Source organism: Danio aesculapii, chromosome 24, assembly GCF_903798145.1.
Source record: "Danio aesculapii chromosome 24, fDanAes4.1, whole genome shotgun sequence".
Classification (NCBI taxonomy): Eukaryota; Metazoa; Chordata; class Actinopteri; order Cypriniformes; family Danionidae; genus Danio; species Danio aesculapii.
In genome coordinates, this window is record NC_079458.1 from 3,322,680 (window position 1) to 3,344,923 (window position 22,244).

At 35.6% G+C, this 22,244-nt stretch overlaps 1 protein-coding gene across 2 annotated transcripts in view; it reads right to left on the reverse strand.

The window, feature by feature from the left end:
- Positions 1–6,465: 6,465 nt before the first annotated feature.
- The window catches only part of capn15 (calpain 15), a 55,957-nt gene continuing 40,178 nt past the window's right edge, over positions 6,466–22,244 (reverse strand). For both annotated transcript variants that reach the window (XM_056450495.1, XM_056450494.1), the window contains 8 exons: positions 20,373–20,596; positions 16,896–17,021; positions 15,278–15,430; positions 13,226–13,387; positions 12,775–13,001; positions 11,063–11,226; positions 8,446–8,624; positions 6,466–7,190 (listed from right to left, as the gene is read on the reverse strand). In XM_056450495.1, the coding sequence (XP_056306470.1) occupies positions 7,013–7,190; positions 8,446–8,624; positions 11,063–11,226; positions 12,775–13,001; positions 13,226–13,387; positions 15,278–15,430; positions 16,896–17,021; positions 20,373–20,596 (1,413 nt within the window). In that variant the 3' untranslated portion in view covers positions 6,466–7,012. The remainder of the gene's footprint in view (positions 7,191–8,445; positions 8,625–11,062; positions 11,227–12,774; positions 13,002–13,225; positions 13,388–15,277; positions 15,431–16,895; positions 17,022–20,372; positions 20,597–22,244) is intronic.

The window sequence follows — 22,244 nt, forward strand, 5'->3', positions numbered from 1 at the left end:
TCCTGTGAATCTTTTATTCTTTCCTATGTTTACCAGACTTTCAAAGTATTTCCTATACTATTTTTTTAATTTGGGGAAAGTCTTATTCATTTAAAGTGCACCTATTATGCAAAAATCACTTTTGTAAGGAGTTTAAACACAGTTATGTGGCAAAAGTGTGTAAATATAAGCAGCTTCTAATGCTAAAAATGTATTAAGTCTATTTGTTTATAATCACACTTGATAAAAACAGTCCGCAGAAATATGGAATAAAATCACTGTCATAAATATTTCGTGCGTAAATAAAATTCAGGCATCCGAAATTATAAAATCGTAAAGGAAACGAAGCGTACTCATAATTTTACGAGGGTACAATTCCAAAATTTGCGATTAGAACAGACACAGATACGACATTTTGTTTTTCTGTTTGTATATGACTAATAATTTTACGATGGGTGTGCTTTACAAACACGAATTACAGTTTCACCACGGACACGAAGTCCTGATTACAAGTACGAATCAAACAGCGACACTCCACTGTCAAAATTACGTCACCGCTGTCACAGGCATTAATAAACAAGCGAGAGTCATCGATCACAACGGTGCGCCTGCTGGTCACTCAAGCTCCACACACACAGTCTCAGGTAGGATTTCTGTTATTCCCTCTTTGAGAAATGTCCGTCATGAGCTGTAATAAAGGTTGAGACTTAATGAGGTCCAATTTCGCTGTGTTTCTTGGACATTTTACAAAATCAAAATTAAGAACGGGCCGAGGACAGAGAGCTAGCATAATGTAAGTTAACATTACAGGCAGTAACAGTACAGGCAGAGTCTCTCAGTGAATCACTGAATGGTGTTCAACTATAACATTTGTCAAAGAGGGAATAACAGAAATCCTACCTGAGACGGTGTGTGTGAGCTCGAGTGTCCAGCAGGCGCACCGTTGTGATCGATGACTCTCGCTTGTTTATTAATGCCTGTGACAGCGGTGACGTAATTTTGACAGTGGAGTGTCGCTGTTTGATTCGTACTCGTAATCAGGACTTCGTGTCCGTGGTGAAACTGTAATCCGTGTTTGTAAAGTACACCCATCGTAAAATTATCAGTCGTATACAAACAGACAAAGAAAGTGTCGTATCTGTGTCTGTTCTAATCGCAGATTTTGGAATTGTAGCCTCGTAAAATTACGAGTGCGCTTTGTTTCCTTTACGACTTTATAATTACAGATGCGCGAATTTTATTTACGCACGAAATATTTATGACAGTGATTTTATTCCATACAGAAACACTTTGATTGACATTCTCCCTTTGTATGTGACATCAGAGAGGGAAAGCCCCGCCTACTAGTGACCATCTCTCCCTCATTAGCATAAACAGCCCTGAGTAAGAAGCAGCCGTCAGCCATTGAGTTTTGATTTGCTGATGCACGAATAAACAATGAAGTCACCATAGACTATGCATTGACACACTTCTGCTCTCATTTTCAGTTTTTCACACAGATAATGTTTTTGAATCTGCCACTATGCTGATACACAGGCATTCATAGCTCCGCCCTCTTTCACAAAAGAGCACAATCTCATTTGAATTTAAAGCGACAGCCACCAAAACAGCACAATTTGGATCAAAGCCTAAAGGGTCAGTTTCAAAGTGATATAAAACATTATTTGTGTGGGATTTTGAGCTAAAACTTCACACGCACACACACACACACACTCTAGAGTCATCAGAGACTTTTACATCTTCTAAAAAGGGACATGAGAGGTCCCCTTTACGTTTGGCCATATAAATGAAATCACATGCACTGTATAAAATGACAATAATTTCAATGGTAAACAACACTAAAAATGCTACAGTAAAAACCTGGTTAACAGTAAGTTTCTTTAATATATACACTTCATAACCCTAAATTGACTTTCCCAGAATTCCCTGCACAACACTTCTGTTTTAATGCTTTATTGTTGACATTATTATTGCTGTTTTTAGTTTTTTTTCCTCATCATGTAAGTACATTAGAGTTTTATATTATGTCTAATGTTAATAAATAATCTTTATTGCATTATTTTAATTTGATGTGTGTTACCATGATGCAGTTTAGCAGCTGTGTGAATGACACGGAGCGTCCTCTATATATTAGTACACTGTAAAAATGGCCATGATTTCAACGGTAAAAATGCTACAGTGAAAATATGTAACCTGGTTAACAGTATGTTTTCTTTATATATACGGGGAATAAATTGAGATTCCCAGAATTCCTGCATGGCACATCACTTTTTATGCTTTTTGTTGACATTACTATGGATCTTTTTAGTTGTTTCCCCATCAGTGATGTACATTAGAAAATTATTTAGATGTTGACAAACAATGTTTATTTCATGACTTAAACTTTATGCTTGTTACCATACTGCTGTTTAGTAGCTGACAGTGAATGACACTGAGCACCTTCTATACACTGATACATTTTTCTGCTTATGGGAAAAGTTGTTTGTGATGAGCTTTGGTTCATTATGTAACTTTCTCATCACCACCTGCATATATATGGCTGTGCTAACGTGTCTATCTGAATATCAAAAGATGTGTAGATGTTGGTAATTCAAAATACAGACATATTACATCTCTAAATTAATGAAATACAGTAGTTTACTGTAAAAATTAGAAATTACTTTTACAGTTTGTACCGTATTTTTAACGATACAGTACTGGCAACCACAGCTGCCGGTTTTTTACCATAAATTTACTGTAAATAAACCGGATTTATTTTTTACAGTGTAAGTAAATGAAATATGGTAGTTTACCATTAAATACGGTTGTTTACTGTAAAAATTAGAAAATGCTTTTACGGTTTTCTAGCATTATTTTAACGATACAGTTCTGGCAACCACAGCTGCTGTTTTTTTTACCGTAAATAAACCGAATTTATTTTTTACAGTGTAAGTAAATAAAATATGGTAGTTTACCATTAAGTACGGTTGTTTACTGTAAAAATTAGAAAATGCTTTTACGGTTTCTTGCATTTTTTTAACGATACACTTCTGGCAACCACAGCTGCCGTTTTTTACTGTAAATTTTACACATTATCATTTTACAGTGAAGTTTTTAAGAAACAATTTTATGGTCATTATTTATGCAGCCCCTTAAGGTAAACAAAATTTGCACAAAATATGTTTCTTTAAATGTCACTTTAACCTGAATACTACTATATTGAAAAATAAGTAGAAAACTAGTATGTACTGTCATCATGAAAAAGACAAAAAAAAAGTATTATTAGAAATTAAGTTATAACTATTATACTTCAAAATGTTGAAGACATCTTTCCATTAAGCCACACTCTGGAAATATGTTTTTAAATAATTCAACTTTCACAGGAGGGCAAATAATTTTGACTTCAACTAAACCTACTTTACTGCACCCACATTTCACTCTCGCTCCCTTAATGAACACACTGTGATTCTCAAACTCCTGTGGTTTGATTATAAATTAATTAGATGTCATCTGAAATTAGGCTATCAAATATTAAAAGCATTTCTGCAATTAAAGTGTTTTTATGAAAGATCTGGGTCACTGTCAGGAAACAGTGACTAATATAATACACATGCATTAGTTTTATTTCAATTATTATTTTCTTTTTTTATTCATGATTTCGTGATATACGGTTGAAAACAAAGTAGTTTAAATAAACTTTATGCTGACATAGTTAATCAAGATACTGAACTTGAATTGATTAAATGGTCTCTGTTTAGGTTTAAGCGAAAATGTATAGAAAAAACTATATATATATATATATATATATATATATATATATATATATATATATATATATATATATATAATGTTATATATTGCCTCACAGCTAGAAGGTTGCTGGTTTTTCATTTCTGTGTGGAGTTTGCATGTTCTCCCCGTGTTGGCGTGGGTTTCCTTCGGGTGCTCTGTTTTCCCCCACAGTCCAAACACATGCGGTATAGGGGTATTGATTAACTAAATTATCCGTAGTGTATGTGTGTGAATAGGTGTTTCCCAGTGCTGGGTTGTGGCTGGAAGGGCATCCGCTGTGTAAAACATATGCTGGATAAATTGGCGGTTCATTCCGCTGTGATGACCCCTGATGAATAAAGAGCTGAAGGAAGATGAATGAATGAATAAATTGTTTAAATTGATTACTTTTGTTTACAGAAATATGCTACAAATACATAAAAACATTACTTGTCTGAAAAAAATGTAATGCATTCAATTGCTATTTATAGAAAGCTATTTGCTATTTAAATAGTAAGCTATTTATTTATATAAACTCAAAGCAGTGATAGCATCACCTGAAACCACTAAATTATTATTATATTACTAAATTCAACTTGAGCTACAAATGTACTGCTACAAAGAAAAAAAAAATTATGATTTAAACATGCACCATTACCTGATATATTTGATATAATTAGGATAAAAACATGTTAAATTAGAGGTGTGAGCTATGATTGTTAAAAAAAAAAAAAGTATATCAATAGAGGGTTTTCATTTTGGAGTCACAGAACATAAATATATATAATATATGCTTAATATTGCTCCTGAAAACAATCAATTATTGTCATGTTTTGGGCTGTACACTGCAAAAAATAAAAAATAAAGTTAAAAAATTTATAATAAAGTTATAAAAATTTTCTTACCTGGAGTTTTGGTCTTGTTTCTAACATCTAATATCAAATTTCTATTTTTTTTTTAATTCAAGAAGCATATACTGTACAATAATTAAACAAATTAAACAACCACAACAATATAATGTTGAAACGAACTTTAAAATAGTTTAACTTCTGCACCACTAACAGAAATAATAATAATAATAATAAAAATAATAATAAAAATAAAAAAACTTGCTTATTAAACTGGCAAAAAGCTAACTATATTAGCATTGAAGAAAAATCAAATTGCATAAAAAATAAGGGATAACTCTTTATTTTGATGGACCATTTGAGTATTTGTACACTGTCTGTTTAATATCTGTTGATTCTGCTCCTTCAACAGATATTTAACTGACTATAAGCAAGTACATGTCAACTTACACTAACCCTAACCCCAACCTGACAGTCTACTTAGTTGGCATGTAGATGCAATGTAACTTAAATCAACAAATGAACCATCAAAATAAAGTGTGACCGAATAAAATTTGAATAATTTTATAATAATACAATTTTAATTTGAAGTTCAGAATCTCAAGAATTAAAATAAACACAGCCAGCAACTCGGAGGTTCCTTGATTTAAAAAAAAAAATCAAAACAAAACAAAATCTTTATTCATCATTTGGTCCAACAGAACCTGAGATTGCAAATGAATCGTACATATGTTAAACTTTTATACATTTCTTTTTTTTCCATCCAAGAATCGATAAAATATTCTACATATTATACTCCTGCCTGACAGAGATCTGTGTAATTACAGCGAGTACTTTAGATTGGATTGTGCAGAGGGGAACAGCGCTGTACAATTTACAAAAAAAAAAAAAAGATAGACAGACTATGTGTGTGTGTGTGTGTGTGTGAGTGTGTGAGTGTGTGTGAATCAGACCAACACACACCAACAGAGGGAGACACTGACTAAAAACAACATCCAGAGGGAAAAAAAAATTAAAATACACAGACGGCGGACTAAAGATCAGTGCACAAAAATAAAGTCAAACACCATATCAGGGCGCCGGCAGAGCGATTGACCAATCAGATCCAGCACAGGTCAAAACAATCCCACGAGTCAGCTCAGCTCTCACCCAGCAGCTTATCTTGTGCTTCTCTCTGAAAGGTTCATCTTTACTAAAACACGACATAAATAAATTAAAAGATGGTCTAACCATGTAATGAGTAACCCATCGTCTACTCCACCTTCTATTAAGATCAAGTATCAACATTATTCAGGATACACGACATGTGACCCCAGAGCAGTTTGCTGATTGGCTGTCAGAATGGCGATTAATGTAAATCTCACAAAACAATCACATGGCACATCTCACTTTTACTTTAACAGAAGAAGTTTGCATTTATTTGCTGAATGTTTTAATGAGAATTGAACATATTTTGTGACCAATTGTACATGAGAAACATATATTAAATATACACAATTACTGAAAAGTGCAAAAATATTTGGTACATTTGTTGCACTGTCTTAAAAAGTGTTTTGTTTTATTTTTTATGTAATAGAGTAAATGATATTGTATTAAAGTACAATGCCGCCTAGTGAAAATGTTCCTAAATAATACAATTATGAAATTAAAAACTCAATTTAAAAGCCCCAGTGATCTGAATTTGAGGAAAAAATTAAAGGAGGAATAATAATAATAATTATTATTATTATCATCATCATCATAAGGTAAAAATTAAATATTGAGAATCTTTGTAATTATGATAATTTGATTGGAAAACTTATTGGTAAATTAATTGCCACTATAATGATAATGATAATAATAATAATAATAATAATAAGCATCTAAATTATAATAAATTAAATTGCGAAGAATTCTGGTAATGTGAATTTAAAGGGGAAATAATTTAAAATGGTAATAATAAAAATGATATTAATAATAATTATTATTATGAAAAATATATTACTAATGTTAATAATAATAATAATCTAAAGCATCATCATGAAAATCAGAATAAACTTCATAGTAATGTGGAACGTAAAGGAAAATTGAAACTGTAATATTACTAAAATTACTAATAATAATCATAAAATAAAAATGGAGCATCTATTTTTAATGTCGTGCAGATGATTGCGCAGAGTGTGATTAATTATCACGAAGATTCCTCTGATTTAGGATGAAATGAGCCATGTGAATTAATTTGTTGAGATTCACCCTTTGACTGAACATACACAAAAGAAACTGAAGTCCACTGACAGGATCTGAATGTGTGTGTGTGAGTGTGTGTGTTTGCAGTGGGCGGGTCTTGGCTCAGAGAGCAGACGTGTGATTGGCTCAGTAGTTCTCAGTGTCTGCGTTCATCAGCACAGGGTTCATGTGTTTTTATGTTTATGTGTGTGTGTGTGTGTGAGCGTGTGTCAAAGCGGCCGCGGTCTGTGCAGTCCGTCAGTGTCTGGAGTGAGCTGGGGCGAGTGTGTGGCTTTATTGGACGTCCAGTCGCCTAAAGACGCCTGCGCAGCTTTCCTGTGGGCCAGTCTGTGTGTGATGGAGAAACCGGCGTTTCCCTCCAGCTGAGACAGAACCACCAGAACCTGCCTGCAACACATGATGGGTGAGTTAGCCTGAGACAAACGAGTGTGTTAAAGGGCACCTATGATGCAAAATCAACACTGGAAGCTGTGTGTAAAGAGCTGGGTGTAATACAGTGTGTCCATAGTTCCATTAGAGTGATAAACAAGTTCCTGATGTTAAAATAAGATCTAAATTTCAGTGATTTTGAGGCCGACTGCACAGAGACCAAGCAGTGTGGTTTTCCCACCCACCAATATTGATTGACAGTCAATATTGACAATATTGTAGGGCCGCAACTAACGATTATTTTAATAATGGATTAATCTGTCGATTATTTTTCAGATGAATCGAATATAAAAAAACAATTTATTTTTAGTACTTTTGTGTCTTTATTTTTAAAATCTAATTTTAAAAATATTTAATATCAAATTTAGATAAACAACCAATGAATAAAATAAATGTAATTTATCACACATGTCTGCAATGGGCTATATGCACACAGACTTTCAGCCAGGCAGCCCAACAGCTTCCGGTGAACTGTCTTTCCATTACAAAATTGTCACGTTTAAGATCTGATTTCTTTTAAAAATCAGCGATCTTCACCGCCTGTTAGATTTGAAGTGGGTCTCAGATCGGACAAGAAGCACTGCATTAAATTCCATTTCCCCCCACCATGTTTTTAAAATATGACAGTTTATGTCACCCTAGTATTTTATTTTATTTTAAGATTTATTTTTGGCCTTTTTGCCTTTATTAGTAAGGACAGTATTGAGACAGGAAGCGAAGTTGGAGAGAGAGAAAGGGGGATAGGGTAGGGAAATGTTCTCGAGCCGGGATTCGAACTCGGGATGCCCTGACGTGCTACTGCACCATATGTCGGCACGCTAACCACTAGGCTATTGCCCCGACTACCCCAGTATTTGCAATGGAATTCCTGTGCTAGCCTGTTGCTACCGATGGCGCTAGTGGTTTCATCTCGTTTTACGCTTGAACAACTTAATGAATGCTTAAGTCTATTTTACTGAATGTATTGTAATTAAATTACAACATGGATGCTGTAAAAACAACCTTGTGAAATAAAAAATAGTCACATTAAGCTTTCACCGGAAGTTTATGATTGGCTTTAAAATTCTAGCTGTGCATGAAGCTCATACATATATTGCTTATACTTTTATCGCAGTATTTTTTAAATATATTGTACAGGCCTGCCCACGCGCACGAACCACAGCTTCCAGAAAAGCCCTGAGAAAGAAGAAGTGTGTGTGCTTGTTGTGTTTACCTGTGCAGAGGAGGAACACTGTCAATGGTCTTCAGGCTGCCGCGCGTCGACACCACATTAAAACTGTCTGTACAGTCACAGGACACATGGAGGTAGTACTTCGGGTGACGATTCTCCACCACGACGATAAGCCCCGCCCACCCGTGAGTCAGGTAATAACAGGTCATTCCTTCCCGACCCTGAAACACGACAACAAATCAACCATCATTAGCTTATGACAAAATTACTTTTAATTTTAAAATTATTATTATTTATTGGGGAGCTAAATTAAAGGTTAAAATATTAAAATGCAGTTTGTTTCCTGTCAGGGTTTGGTTTAGGGGTAGATAATGTTGACCGTATTCTTCAATGTGGAAGTGCGCTTGTTTTTGAGATTGTTTTAGAACTTCTGATTCAGACGCTTATGGGAGAAGTGACTAGGAATAATAAACGTCAGAAAACGGTCAAACTACTTGCTCTACAAACAAGTGTGTTCATGACTATACATATGTAAAGATGGCTATATCTCTCCATAATATTAAACCCAGAGATCTGTTATGGAATTCAACACGAGACAAGACCACGAGAATGGTCAGCCACTAAAACAATAAACTTTCTAATCTGAGAAGAAGATCAGCCAGTTGTTCAGGTTGTCTCGATCATGCATCCTGAACCCCCCCCCCCCTCTTTGCAGTGGATTTTACCTTCTCCACCAGAGCAGCTCCACACAGAATGTCCAAGTTTTCAATATGGTGTCTCTTGTGGCTCTACATTCATGTTTGGTGTCATTTTAAATGTCTCTGTGTGATTGGTAAAGTGGTCCTAATTTCAATGTAATATTTTACAATCTCCCTTATATCAGTTAATTTGGGTTTTGACCTTGATAAGATCTTTGCCAGATGCTCCACTCCAGTTAAAATGGTCTTCACATTAACTCACGGCCTAGCAAGGTTCTTGGTGAAGCTTTTACTGTCTTGAATTTATCGTGATTTGAGTATTTAGGCGAAAAGGTGCAGAAGTGTCTGGGGGATTCTGTAGCAAGGAGACCCTGTTTCACTGTTGAGTCTCTGAGCTCTGCCTCAGGATTTATATGCTCCAATGTATTTCTACATGGTCAGGTATTAATCTCTAACTCTTAATTGTATCTATGAGTAATTGATGTTGTACATTTCTGAATTGGCTTATTTTGTTTTAATTATGTGAATTGGAATGGAAAGTCTTTGCCTGACAAATACATGTAAAATTCTTGTTTAGCTCTAATATCTCCTGAAATCACTTAAATCTAGTAGATTGTTTAGGCTGATGTTTCCGCAGCCTACAACCAGGATTAGTCATACATTCAGGCATAATGGATGGAGCATGGGCACAGCATTAGAGACCTGTTGACTTCTGACAATCACTTTATTAGTATGATATAATCTAGTGGCAAAATCAAACATTCTTTATGTATGAGCACGCATGGGGCAGCCTAATATTACTTAAAGGGCACCTATGGTGAAAAATCTACTTTTCAAGCTGTTTGGACGGACATGTGTGTAGATACAGTGTATAGACCGTCATATTGGGGTGATATAAACACACAGTCCTTTTTTTTTACAAATTTAACAACATAAAAATGGTTGACCAATTGGAGCAGTTTTCAGATCGACTGCAACTTGGCGTAGGAGTGCGGTCCCCCCGCCGAATTGATTTACACCTCCATATTAACATGTCCCGGTAGTGACGTGTATAATAATATCAACAAGAGAGGACGAGCGCAAAGCAACGGCAATTCTGAAACACAGACGTTATTCTCTATGTGCAACAGAACCAACGCTGGTGAAAGCAATGCGTTTAATCAGAAAGCAAACTGACGCATCTCAGCGTGTGCGCAGAGAACCCACGCACCTCTCGCACGCGCTGCTCTTCTCCCAGTGCGAGTCCCGTTAGTTAACAAACACGCCAACTTGTTTTGCAAATAGACAATACTAAAGTTTAAACAACATGATGGTGATCTTACTAAGCATGCCTCCTCATAGATTTTTTTGTATGAAGCAAAAAGAAGGGATGACGAGTCAGGGAGGCAAGACTTAATAAACCTAATTCTCTGCCATGTGTCAAGTCTAAGAGAACAAATAATTCTATAAAACATTTTTTTTGTTTTCTATTGAACTGTCTAAAAAATTTCATTCAAATGAAATTAATATTCATGCAAAAGATTTCTTAAATGATCTTAGCATCACTCCAGTTGTCTTAACATTGTATTTCAGTTACATTTAAGATTATTTAGAATAATAATTGTATAATAACAATAATACTGTTATTTATAATAAATATTTATTTTGTATTTATATTTTTTTTATATAATATTTTTAATATTAATTTAATAGTAGAGTGTTATGTCTAGCAACGCTCCTGGATGAACCCTAGGAGAATAATACAAAAAGAAGATATTACTTTGCACTATCAATCAGCATAACCAGCTGTTTTTAACGTCTAAAACCCAATGGAAGTGAATGAGAGTGGAAGTCTCAAACCAATAAGACTCTAATGGCGGCGCCCGCTCGTATGTCAAGAATAAGGTCAATACAGTTTGTGTTAAAAACATTCCAAGTATGAGAGTCCCCACCGGGATATAAGAACCAGTGTGCGTGTGTACCTCATGTCTCTCCCCCTTGTTCTCCGTCAGCAGGATTATGGCGTCTGCGAGTGTGGTGGACGTAGCCTCCACCTGCTCCACCATCACCTGTCTGGAGCTGTAGATGGCCAAGATGTACCCTGGGAAATCCTGACTGGGTCTGCGAGCATTGGTGGGGCTGGACACTGCAATACAAACACACACAAACATACTTCTTCAACCTTGTCTAAAATCACTTCTGGTTGCTCTCAAGAGTTCATCCATTACAATGCTGTGATATGCGTTAAAGGGGTGTGCACAAATGGTAGAGGGGCACCACAGTGGGTAGCACAATGGCCTCACAACAAGAAGGTTGCTGGTTCGAGCCCCAGCTGGGCCACTTTGCATTTCTGTGTGGAGTTTGCATGTTCTCCCCGTGTTGGCGTGGGTTTCCTCTGGGTGCTCCGGTTTCCCCCACAAATCCAAAAACATGTGGTACAGGTGAATTGGGTAGGCTAAATTGTCCGTAAAATGTGTGTGAATGAGTGTGTATGGGTGTTTCCCAGTGATGGGTTGCAGCTGGAAGGGCATCCGCTGCGTAAAACAAATGCTGGATAAGTTGGCGGTGCATTCCGCTGTGGTGACCCCTGATTATGAAAGCGACTAAGCTGAAAAGAAAATGAATGAATGAATAAGTGGTAGAAATATTTCATCTGCAATAATTATTTGAAGAATAAAACAATACTATTTGAATTTCACTAAAAGGCACTTAGCTGACCATAAACAGAGTCAATTTAGATACTGAGCACACATATTAAAGTTATAAGAATGTACAGCAGGTGGCGCTGTGGAGCAAAACAGCACTGTGAAACAGGTTTGTGCTTAAAAACTGAATGAGAAATAAACAAGTACATTTTGGTGCATTTGCGCAATTAGATTATATTGAAATTTTGGCAGGTAAACAAGCAGAGCCTTTACTGTCAAGTTTACAACTGAAGTGTTTGTATTAATGGTTGTATTGTTTGGGTTTTTACCAAACTCTGGTTCAAGTTCAATATATATTTCCCCGAATGTACATTCTAACATGCACAGAGGCAGTTCGGAAAGTAGTTAAAGGAACAGAGGAAAGGCAAAATACAATTTTAATATTTGAAAGCAAAACCCAGGGTGTCCGTGGGGCCGTAAAATGTCTAAAATATCAAAAACTTTTTTATTTTCACTGAAATATTGTCTTATAGGTCTTAAATCAGTCTTTTTCCCCCTTTGTTTATGTAAAGCTACCCAATTGATCCAAAACATAATAAAACTTTTAGCAAAACTCTAGTAAGAACTAATATTATAACAGTCTGTTGTGGATACATTTCATTTATTAAAGTTTATAAAGAGTTTTTTAAAGTTATGTTGAAAAAAAAATGATAGTACGTATACAACTAGGGTCTGCTTGTTTTGACACGTTATTTATGTGGCTAAGAAATAACATTTTTTGATTGGGCAAGTCTTTTTTTTGGGCTGGGAAATTAAATAAATCATCAGTCCTATACAAGTGTGAAATTTCATTCTTCATGATCTTAAAAAGGTCTTAAAAAGTCTTAAATTTGACTTTGTGAAACCCAGAAGAAATCCTGAAACCACAATATCCATATGCGTATTGAACGACGGAGGTCATACTGAATGGTTCAATTTTATACCGCAGCATTTCTAGTAAGCACATGAATGAAACCTTATTGTGAAGTGTCTGAATGGTGTTTGTGTACCAGGTGTTGAGGCTCCGCTGAGGTCCATCTGCCAGTGGTTGAAGGCACAGCAAACCACCGCGTACTCGCCCGGCTCCAGCATCACATCACAGCCTACAAACTTCTTGACCGCGCGCTTGCTGTGTGCCAGCAGACGACCCAGAACCAGCTTATTACCATTACTGAACGAGGCCCGGAAGACCATGATGCACAAGTCCAGCAGGTGACTGTCCGCCGTGTCTGAACGCCTGGTGGAGTCAGAGCAGTTTTGTTAGTGTATCTCTTTGCATAATAATAAAAAAGAAAGAAAGAAAAGCGCTATACAAATAAACCTGAATTGAATTAGGATCAGTTCAGGTGTTTACATGAACGTTTTTGAATACGACTGAACTGTCAATTTTGTTACAGATAAATTATTTGTGAGAATATAAGCACAGCCACTGTTTACCGGTTGTTGTACCATGTTATTTACCTGCTGCCCTCCTGAAAGAGGGCGAACTCCAGCGCGGTTCTCTCCAGCACTGTAAGCGCTGTCACCGTCACCGGTTTACTGGCCCGGCAGGGGAAACAGCCCTGCAGACGAACCTCCTGCCAGTCTGGATGAATCTTACAGATGTCCACCGAGTCAAAGTACCTAGGGAAAATAAATTAATAAATAAAAAATAAATAAATAATAATATATATATATATATATATATATATATGTGTGTGTATATATATATATATATATATATATACACATCATATCTTCATAAATTAACGCTTAATTATAACTATAATTAATTGTAAAAATAATTATATATAATTATAAAAAACTTTTAGCGCGGTTCTCCTTCACACCAGAATTTTTTTAATATATATTAGTATTTAACCTGTAAATAAGGTTGAGAGTACATGCACGCATATATATATATATATATATATATATATATATATATATATATATATATATATATATATATATATATATATATATATATATATATATATATATATATATATATGGTCTGTAGTTATATATATATATATATATATATAGTAAATGATACGGTGACACTTTATTTTGATAGTCTGTTTGTTGAATTTAAGTTACATTGCATCTACATGCCAACTAATTCTCATTAGATTATAAGTAGACTGTTAGGTTGGGGTTAGGGTTAGTGTAAGTTGTACTTGCAAAATTTCCTATAGTCAGTTAAATGTCTGTGGAGGGAGTAGAATCAACAGATATTAATAAATAAAGTGTTAATAGGGGGCTTCCACACAGGTTATGCATCTTGCTGATATACACTGTGAACATCAGCTACGCTAATTATTTTCTTTATTCTCCATTTCCACCTGGGGATACTCTTCCCGAGGCCCTCAGACTATGCAAAGTCACTGATTCGATCCAAGACCAACGACGAGATGATCCCAAGGTTTCCATAATCCTGGACCAGGCCGTATCCTGAGCAGCTACTGTGATGGTCATGGAGGAGTGGAGAACATGAGACTGATTCCTGTGACGCTCCAGAGACAGACGAGTCTTCGCTGAGGCCAGCTTCCAGCCTCCGCCACTGAGACTGCAGCTCTGCACAAGACGTTTGGCCAGCGGAGAAATTAAAATGGTCGTGCCCAACTGAGCCTGGTTTCTCTCAAGGTTTTTTTTTTTTATCACTTCCGCCATTAGTGAAGTTTTTTCCCTCTCCGCTGTCGCCACTGGCTTGCATGGTTCAGGATCTGTAGAGCTGCGCATCGTTGGATTTACCCTTCAGTATTTGGACTCTCAGTAGTGATTATTAAACCACACTGAACTGAGCTCAACTGAACTGAACTTAAACACTACAAACTGAACTACACTGTTCCTATTTACTATGACCTTTTATGTGAAGCTGCTTTGACACAATCTACATTGTATAAGCGCTATACAAATAAAGGTGAATTGAATTGAATTGAATACCCATGATAGTACTACACATTTCTAAAAATCCTTCAATTTCACAATACTTAATACTGAAGCAAAATGGGACAAACTAACAAAAAGTTCTCACAATTATGGAAATTTAAATAAATACAATAGAATTAAAATGTACTAATGAAACAAACTCTGCTTTAAGCATCTTCATTGTAAGAATTAGACTTGATTTGTTTCTAATTCTTATTATTAAAGCTACAAAAGTCTTTCAGTCAAGAGCAGTGAGTGGTTTTGCATCAATTCTCTTTTGTGCTTTTGTAAACATGAATGAATCGAATACACATCAGCAAATCCCATGCTGCACGAGTCACGTTACAGTACATGCTTTCACTAATTTTCACGTGAAACTGAGCTTTACAGAGGGACCAATGCGTACTGCTGGAAAGCTGGCGGGATATGATTTGATCATTTTATCTCATAATTGCTCAAAAATCAAAACTGAATATTGTTTAATTGCACAGCCCTAGCCCTATTGAGCACTAATGAGCTGGTCTGTATTTTTGGAAAGCTCATGAAGCCGCTCTCAGATTAAAGGTTAGTTTAGCACAGATGAACTCATTAAGGACTCACTTAATGAAGTCTCCATATTCCATCCAGAAGACACCTTCACTGCTGCCATGAGCCATGAGCTCGTGCCGGAGGTGCTGCGGCCAGTCGCTCCACTCGTCCGACCAGGAGCCGTTCCAGGAGAACCGGCCCCATGGGTTCCTGAGACGCAGCAGTCTGAAACAGCACCAAACAACATCATTATGTGGACATCAGATATTAGACGCCATCTTTTCAGGTGAGTGAATGAAGCTTTATTGCACAATATAGTGCTTATTATACCGGATTACACGTATTCCCATCATATTAATGGGCCCCCTGCTCCCCCAACTTTATTTTCTAGAGCACCAGCTCAAAGCTTTTTACCCAATTGGGTAACACTTTACTTGAATGGGGTGTTCATAAGACTGTCATGAAAACTTTACAACCATGACACGTCATAAATGTGAATGAGATTTTATGCATGCTTATAACAACTGTCATTAAATGTCATTCGCTCAGTTTTGACATTTTAAATGCAAAGATGACATTGTTTGTTATGACAACTTGACATAAATACATCACAACCTGTTTTTGTCTTTGTGATGACAACTTAACATTACCAAGACAACAAAACGTGTCATAAATCTGTCATAAACATGATAGTCATGAAGACATTATAAATATATATATATATATGTCATCTGTCAATAAATCCTGATTTCATAACATCATAAAAAAGCATCAATAATCTTTTTTTTTTACCTCAACTACAGTGGTACAAGCCGAGTTTGTCGAATAATAAAAACAGCGTCATTAATATTTAATGACAGAGTAATGACACTTTTAATGAGACAATTTAACCACAAATACAAATTGTTCCACTGAAAAACTGATCATAGAAATATTCATGACACAATTATAATGCCTCATGACAAATTATTATGACAATCATGTTTATGACAGATTTATGACAAGTTTTACTACTGTAGAAAGTGCTATAGTGAAAGCTATTTGATTTCATGCTGGGCAAAACAGAGCAGGAGGTCTAAAAAAGCTGATTGAGCGAATAAATATAACTTATTTGGTAAATTTATATTAGCATGATTTTTCTAATGCTAATGTTCAAGAGATTTTAACGGGGCACGAAACACAAAAACACATTTTTTGAGCTGTTGACAGTCGTATATGTGTCCCACACTGCTAAAAACACTGTTAGGACACAGATATTTCACAAAAAAAGTGAAAATTGGTTGTTTTTGCGTTATTTCAAGCAAAGTTGTTCTTCCGGTTTGAAACGAATTTTTTAAGCTGCGTTACGTCGATTAGTACTTGTGTGTATTCCAGCATGGAGAGTGGATATCTGTACCGGCGAGTACAACGTGACAACCTTTTACAAAGTTTTGTTTATGTTGATCATTCAAAGTCCTTAATATAATGCAGTGGAGTTTACTCAAGTTTCCTTCATACAGAAATCAATAGTTCTTGGTCAAAAAAAAGTAGTGAAGAATTAAGACTTGTTTATACTTTCATGATAAAACTACACATGAAATGGCACAAACATTGCTGTTAAATTTTGAATGGGAAAAAAGATGGAGAAAGATCAGTCATTTTAGGTCAGAAATCATATGCATGTGGTGTGTATGTTGTGGATGAGTCTGACCTGTAGCCCTGCACATCTCTCACGTCCAGTATGGAGTAGGCATGTCGTGGGCGGAGCCCCAGAGATTCATACACCGCATCATCCACCTTCATGTTCCCGCCCCCGCAGGATGCGCCCATCAGAAAACTGAGACAAGAGCCAATCAGAGTCAGCCACTAAATATCCACAAGCTATTCTCCTCTCAAAACCAATGCAAAACACACACACACACACACACACATATATATATATATATATATATATATATATATATATATACACATATATATATATATATATATATATACATATATATATATATACACATATATATATATATATATATATATATATATATATATATATATATATATATATATACATATATATATATATATATATACATATATATATATATACATATATATATACACATATATATATATACATACATATATATATATATACATACATATATATATATATATACATACATATATATATATATATATATATATATATATATATATATATATATATATATATATATATATATATATATATATATATATATATATTTATATAAAATTAGTACAATGCTTGAAAAATAGTACTGAAACTTTAAAAACGTCCATTTCCTGCTAACATTTGAGCGCTCTTGAGTATGTTCTTAAACAGTGCTGATTTGCCATTGTGTTCCCGTGCTCAACAGAAATGAGTGTGATTGGTCGTGAAGGTCATCAGTTCACCGAACTCACCAATGTTTACTGAGTGTAGATATACAGACACTGGAGTGTTTTAAAATTGCAAAGATCACAGTCATTTCTGTTGAGCACGTGAACACAATGGAAAATCAGCGCTGTTTAAGAAAGAGCTCAACAATGCTCAAATGTTAGCAGAAAATTGACGTTTTTAAAATTTCAGTACCGATTGGTACCGATATTCCAGTATCGTGACAACAAGATCATACTATGTGTTTTAGGCAGTATGTAAAAATGTACTGCGAACATTATGAATTGACAATGACTTATGTTTGATTAAAAAAAACTAAAATGACCAAAATGTCCATGTCTTTTAGATAGTGTATCATAAATGTATACACAGTGGTCTCTCGTTTATCACTGGAGTTACATTCAAAAACTATAGGCGAAATCCGCGAAGTAGTCTGCTTTATTTTTTACAATAATTATAGGCGGGCGATGCAGTGGCGCAGCGGGTAGCGATGTCACCTTACAGTAAAAAGGTCGCTGTTTCAAGCCTTGGCTGGGTCAGTTGGCATTTCTGTGTGGAGTTTGCATGTTCTCCCCGTGTTGGTGTGGGTTCCAAAGACATGCGGTGCAGGTGAACTGGGTAAGCTAAATTGTCTGTAGTGTATGTGTGAATGAGTGTGTATGGGTGTTTCCCAGTGATGGGTTGCAGCTGGAAGGACATGCGCTGTGTAGAACATATGCAGGATAAGTTGGCGGTTCATTCCGCTGTGGCGACCCCAGATTAATAAAGGGACAAGCCGAAAAGGAAATATTATTATTCTAGGCAATATAATAATAATTATTATTTTAAGGCTCACCCTTACTACACACTTTAAAACCACTACACACTTTACATTTCAAAGCCCCTCACTACACACTTTATACACTTTCCTCATATAGGTTTTAATATGTTCACACTTTTCTTTTTTGTTTAAACACTCTCAAAGCTCAATCTTTCATAGAAAATAAGTCCAGTATTATAGAATGAATCCAAAGATCAAAACCTGTTGCCAGGTACAATCAATCTTTTGCAGTGTGATCTGTGCTATTCAGTTAGTATGCTGTGTGCACAGCTAATGCTTGGCACTAATTGCCCTGTAATTTGAACCCTGTAATTAGCAGGAAATCTAGAAAACCTTTGAAAGACACTTTCCAACATGTGATGACACTCAAGAAGGTTTTTGCTTCCTTTTAAGATTGATTTATTGGCTTTCTGCTTTCAGTATGAATGATAAAAGAGGCCTTGACATCTTATAATCTGCCTGAAATGAGTTTAGCACTGATATGACCGCTCAATGTGTAAAACTAAATAATAAGTCAAAGGCACTTGAAAGATAAGCTAAAGTTTATTATTTTGTTTCATATACTTTAAAGAATCCCTTATCTGAAGAGCACCGATACACTAATAACCCCTAAAGCTCCTTTTGTTTGATTTTTTTTTAATTTAGCAGTGTGTGTGTTATCCGGCCTCATACATGCTAAAAACATGCTAATTCATATTAAAATTGTGCTAACAACATGCTAATTTGTACTAGAAACATGCTATCATTATGCTAATTCATACTAAAAACATGTTAGCAACATGCTAATTCATACTAGAAACATTAACAACATGCTAATTCATACTAGAAACATGCTAGCAACATGCTAATTCATACTAAAATCATGCTAAAACAGGCTTATTTGTACTAGAAATATGTTATCAACATGCTATTTCATACTAAAGGTATGAAATAACATGTTGATGGCATGTTTCTAGTACGAATTAGCCTGTTTTTAGCATGATTAATTTATACTAGAAACATGCTATTTCATACTAAAATTATGCTAACAACAGGCTAATTCGTACTAGAAACGTGCTAATTCATCCTACAAACATGCTAGCAATATCCGAATTCATACTAAAAACATGCTATTTCGTACTAAAATCATGCTAAAAACAGGCTAATTAATACTAGAAACATGCTATCAACATGCTATTCATACTAGAAATATGTTATCAACATGCTAATTTATACTAGAAATATACCATCAACATGCTATTTCATCCTAAAATCATGCTAACAATATGCTAATACATACTATAAAACATGCAATCAGCATGCTAGTTTATACTGGAAACATGCTACCAACAATGCTAATTCATACTGGAAACATTCTAGCAACATGCCAATTCATACTAGAAAGATGTTTTCAACAGGCTAATTCATACTAGAAACATGCTATTAACATGCTATTTCAATCTAAAATCATGCTTACAACATGCTAATTTGTACTAGAAACATGTTATCAACACGTTAATTCATACTGGAAACATGCTAGCAACATGCTAATTCATACTAGAAACCAGCTAGTAAGTTTGAAACAGCTGACTCTTCAGTGAAATAGTAAATTTATACTAACAACATGCTAATTCAAACTAGAAACATGCCAATTCATACTAGAAACAAGTTAGCAACATCCTGATTCATACTGTAAACATGCTAATAACATACTAATTCATGCTAATAGGCAAAGTCTATCTATCTATCCATCCATCCATCCATCCATCCATCCATCCATCCATCCATCCATCCATCCATCAAACTGTTTCAAACTAAACAAACTACTTCCAACTGTCTTTCTCAAGCCACTATAAAGTTTGTTTTTAGACGTTAATATCTAGTTTTGTTTTGTATATTTTGAAGAATCCCCTGAAGCTCTTTTTGTTTGTGTTTTTGGTTTAGCAGTGAGTGTGTGTTAGTGTTACCCGGCCTCTTTGGAGCTCAGCATTTTGGCCCAGATGAGGTCGGTGTCGATGGGCTCTTCTCGAGGGTTTGTTGAGCTGACCTGCAGCATCAGACTCTCACAGGGGGCTCCGGTGAGCGTCGCCAGACCCTCGATCGCTCGACCAGCCTGAAGCGCAAAATAAGAGCCATGCAGCTTCGCCAGAGCCTTCTCTATTAGCGCAACCCACAGCTGCCTCCGCTGAGCCTGACACACGGAAACACACAAACAAACATTAACCCTCATTATACAGTTAAAGTCAGAATATTTCCCAAATTGATGTTTTCACAGTATTTCCTATAATATTTTTTCTTCTGGAAAAAGTCTTATTTGTTTTATTTCAGCGAGAATAAAAGCAATTTTGAAGTTTTTAAAAACCATTTTAAGGTCAATATTATTAGCCCACTTGAGCAATATTTTTATTGTCTACAGAACAAACCACAGTTATGGCCCGTTTCCACCGAGTGGTACGGTACGATTTTAAGGCTGTTTCCACTGTCAAAAGGCATATCGAACCAAACCTTACCTAACCACTTTTTCAGCACCCTTTCGAAAGGGTACCGAACACGAGAAAGGGTAACAAAAGGCGGAGCTACACATGCAGATGAATGTTGATCGTTTATAGAGATACGTCACAAGCTCGTGGAGCTAGCCAGAATGAAAACAAAGGAACCGCCATGTTTTAAATACACAGCTGAGACATTACATTGTAATACTATATGCATATAATAACGAGCCATGGATGACCCGAGCTCAAACAAACCTTGTCGTTGTCTTGATGAACAGCCACAAAGCCAAGAAGAACAAAATCTGCCGTGTCCTGTTGTTTTACGAACCCGTCTAAAAGTGCGAGCGGTTTTCGCTTTCTCCAGGGAGCTCACGACCGCATCTATATTTGATATAAAGAACTTCTTGACCTGACGATAATAACGTGTGTGATTATTGAAGTGTCTTCGACATCTGATCCTTTCAGAAAAGAAAAGGACAAGCGCGAGAGTGAAGCGTGAAAAAACAAGGGAGAAGGCCGACAAAAAACAGGAGCAAACTGTTTCAGCAACCTGAATCATGAACAAACTGCCATGTTTATCATCACCTTATGGACTATTATGAACTCGGAATGACGGAACTACTGTCTAACAGAGGCTACATGTGCTGCTGAAGATTACAGACACAGATGAGAGGACTAAATGTCTGCTGTGTGTAGTTTTTCGGTAATTGGTAACATATCGGAGACTGTAAGGGGCTGTATGTGTTCATATATGTTCATTTATTTATTTATTTTATATAATTATAGACGTTACAGTGGGGTATTTCACACTGTTATTGATCTGCAGTTATAATCAAATCACATTCATAGAAAAGTCAGTAATGTACATTTATGCACAAGTATTTATGTGTGTAAAGCATCTGTGTTGTGAGAAGTGCTTCTCATATGACATGTGAACGACCTGTACAGCTTTACTGTTGACTTTCCTTGAGCGAGAATGACGTCGACTGAAACTTTCTGTCATACACCACGCCCACCAAAAGGGTACCCTTGATAGTGGAAACGCAAGCCTGATAAAGGTGACCCGTACCGACCCATATGGTACCGTACTGTACCAGTCAGTGGAAACGGGCCATTATACAATGACTTGCCTAATTACCCTAGTTAAGCCTTTAAATTGGACTTTAAGCTGAATACTAGTATCTTGAAGAATATCTAGTCAAATATTATTTACTGTCATCATGGCAAAGATAAAAGAAATCAGTTATTAGAAATGAGTTAGTAAAACTATTATGTTTAGAAATGTGCTGGAAAAAAATCACTTCGTTAAACAGAACTTAAATTAAAATTTAGGAGGTGGGCTAATAA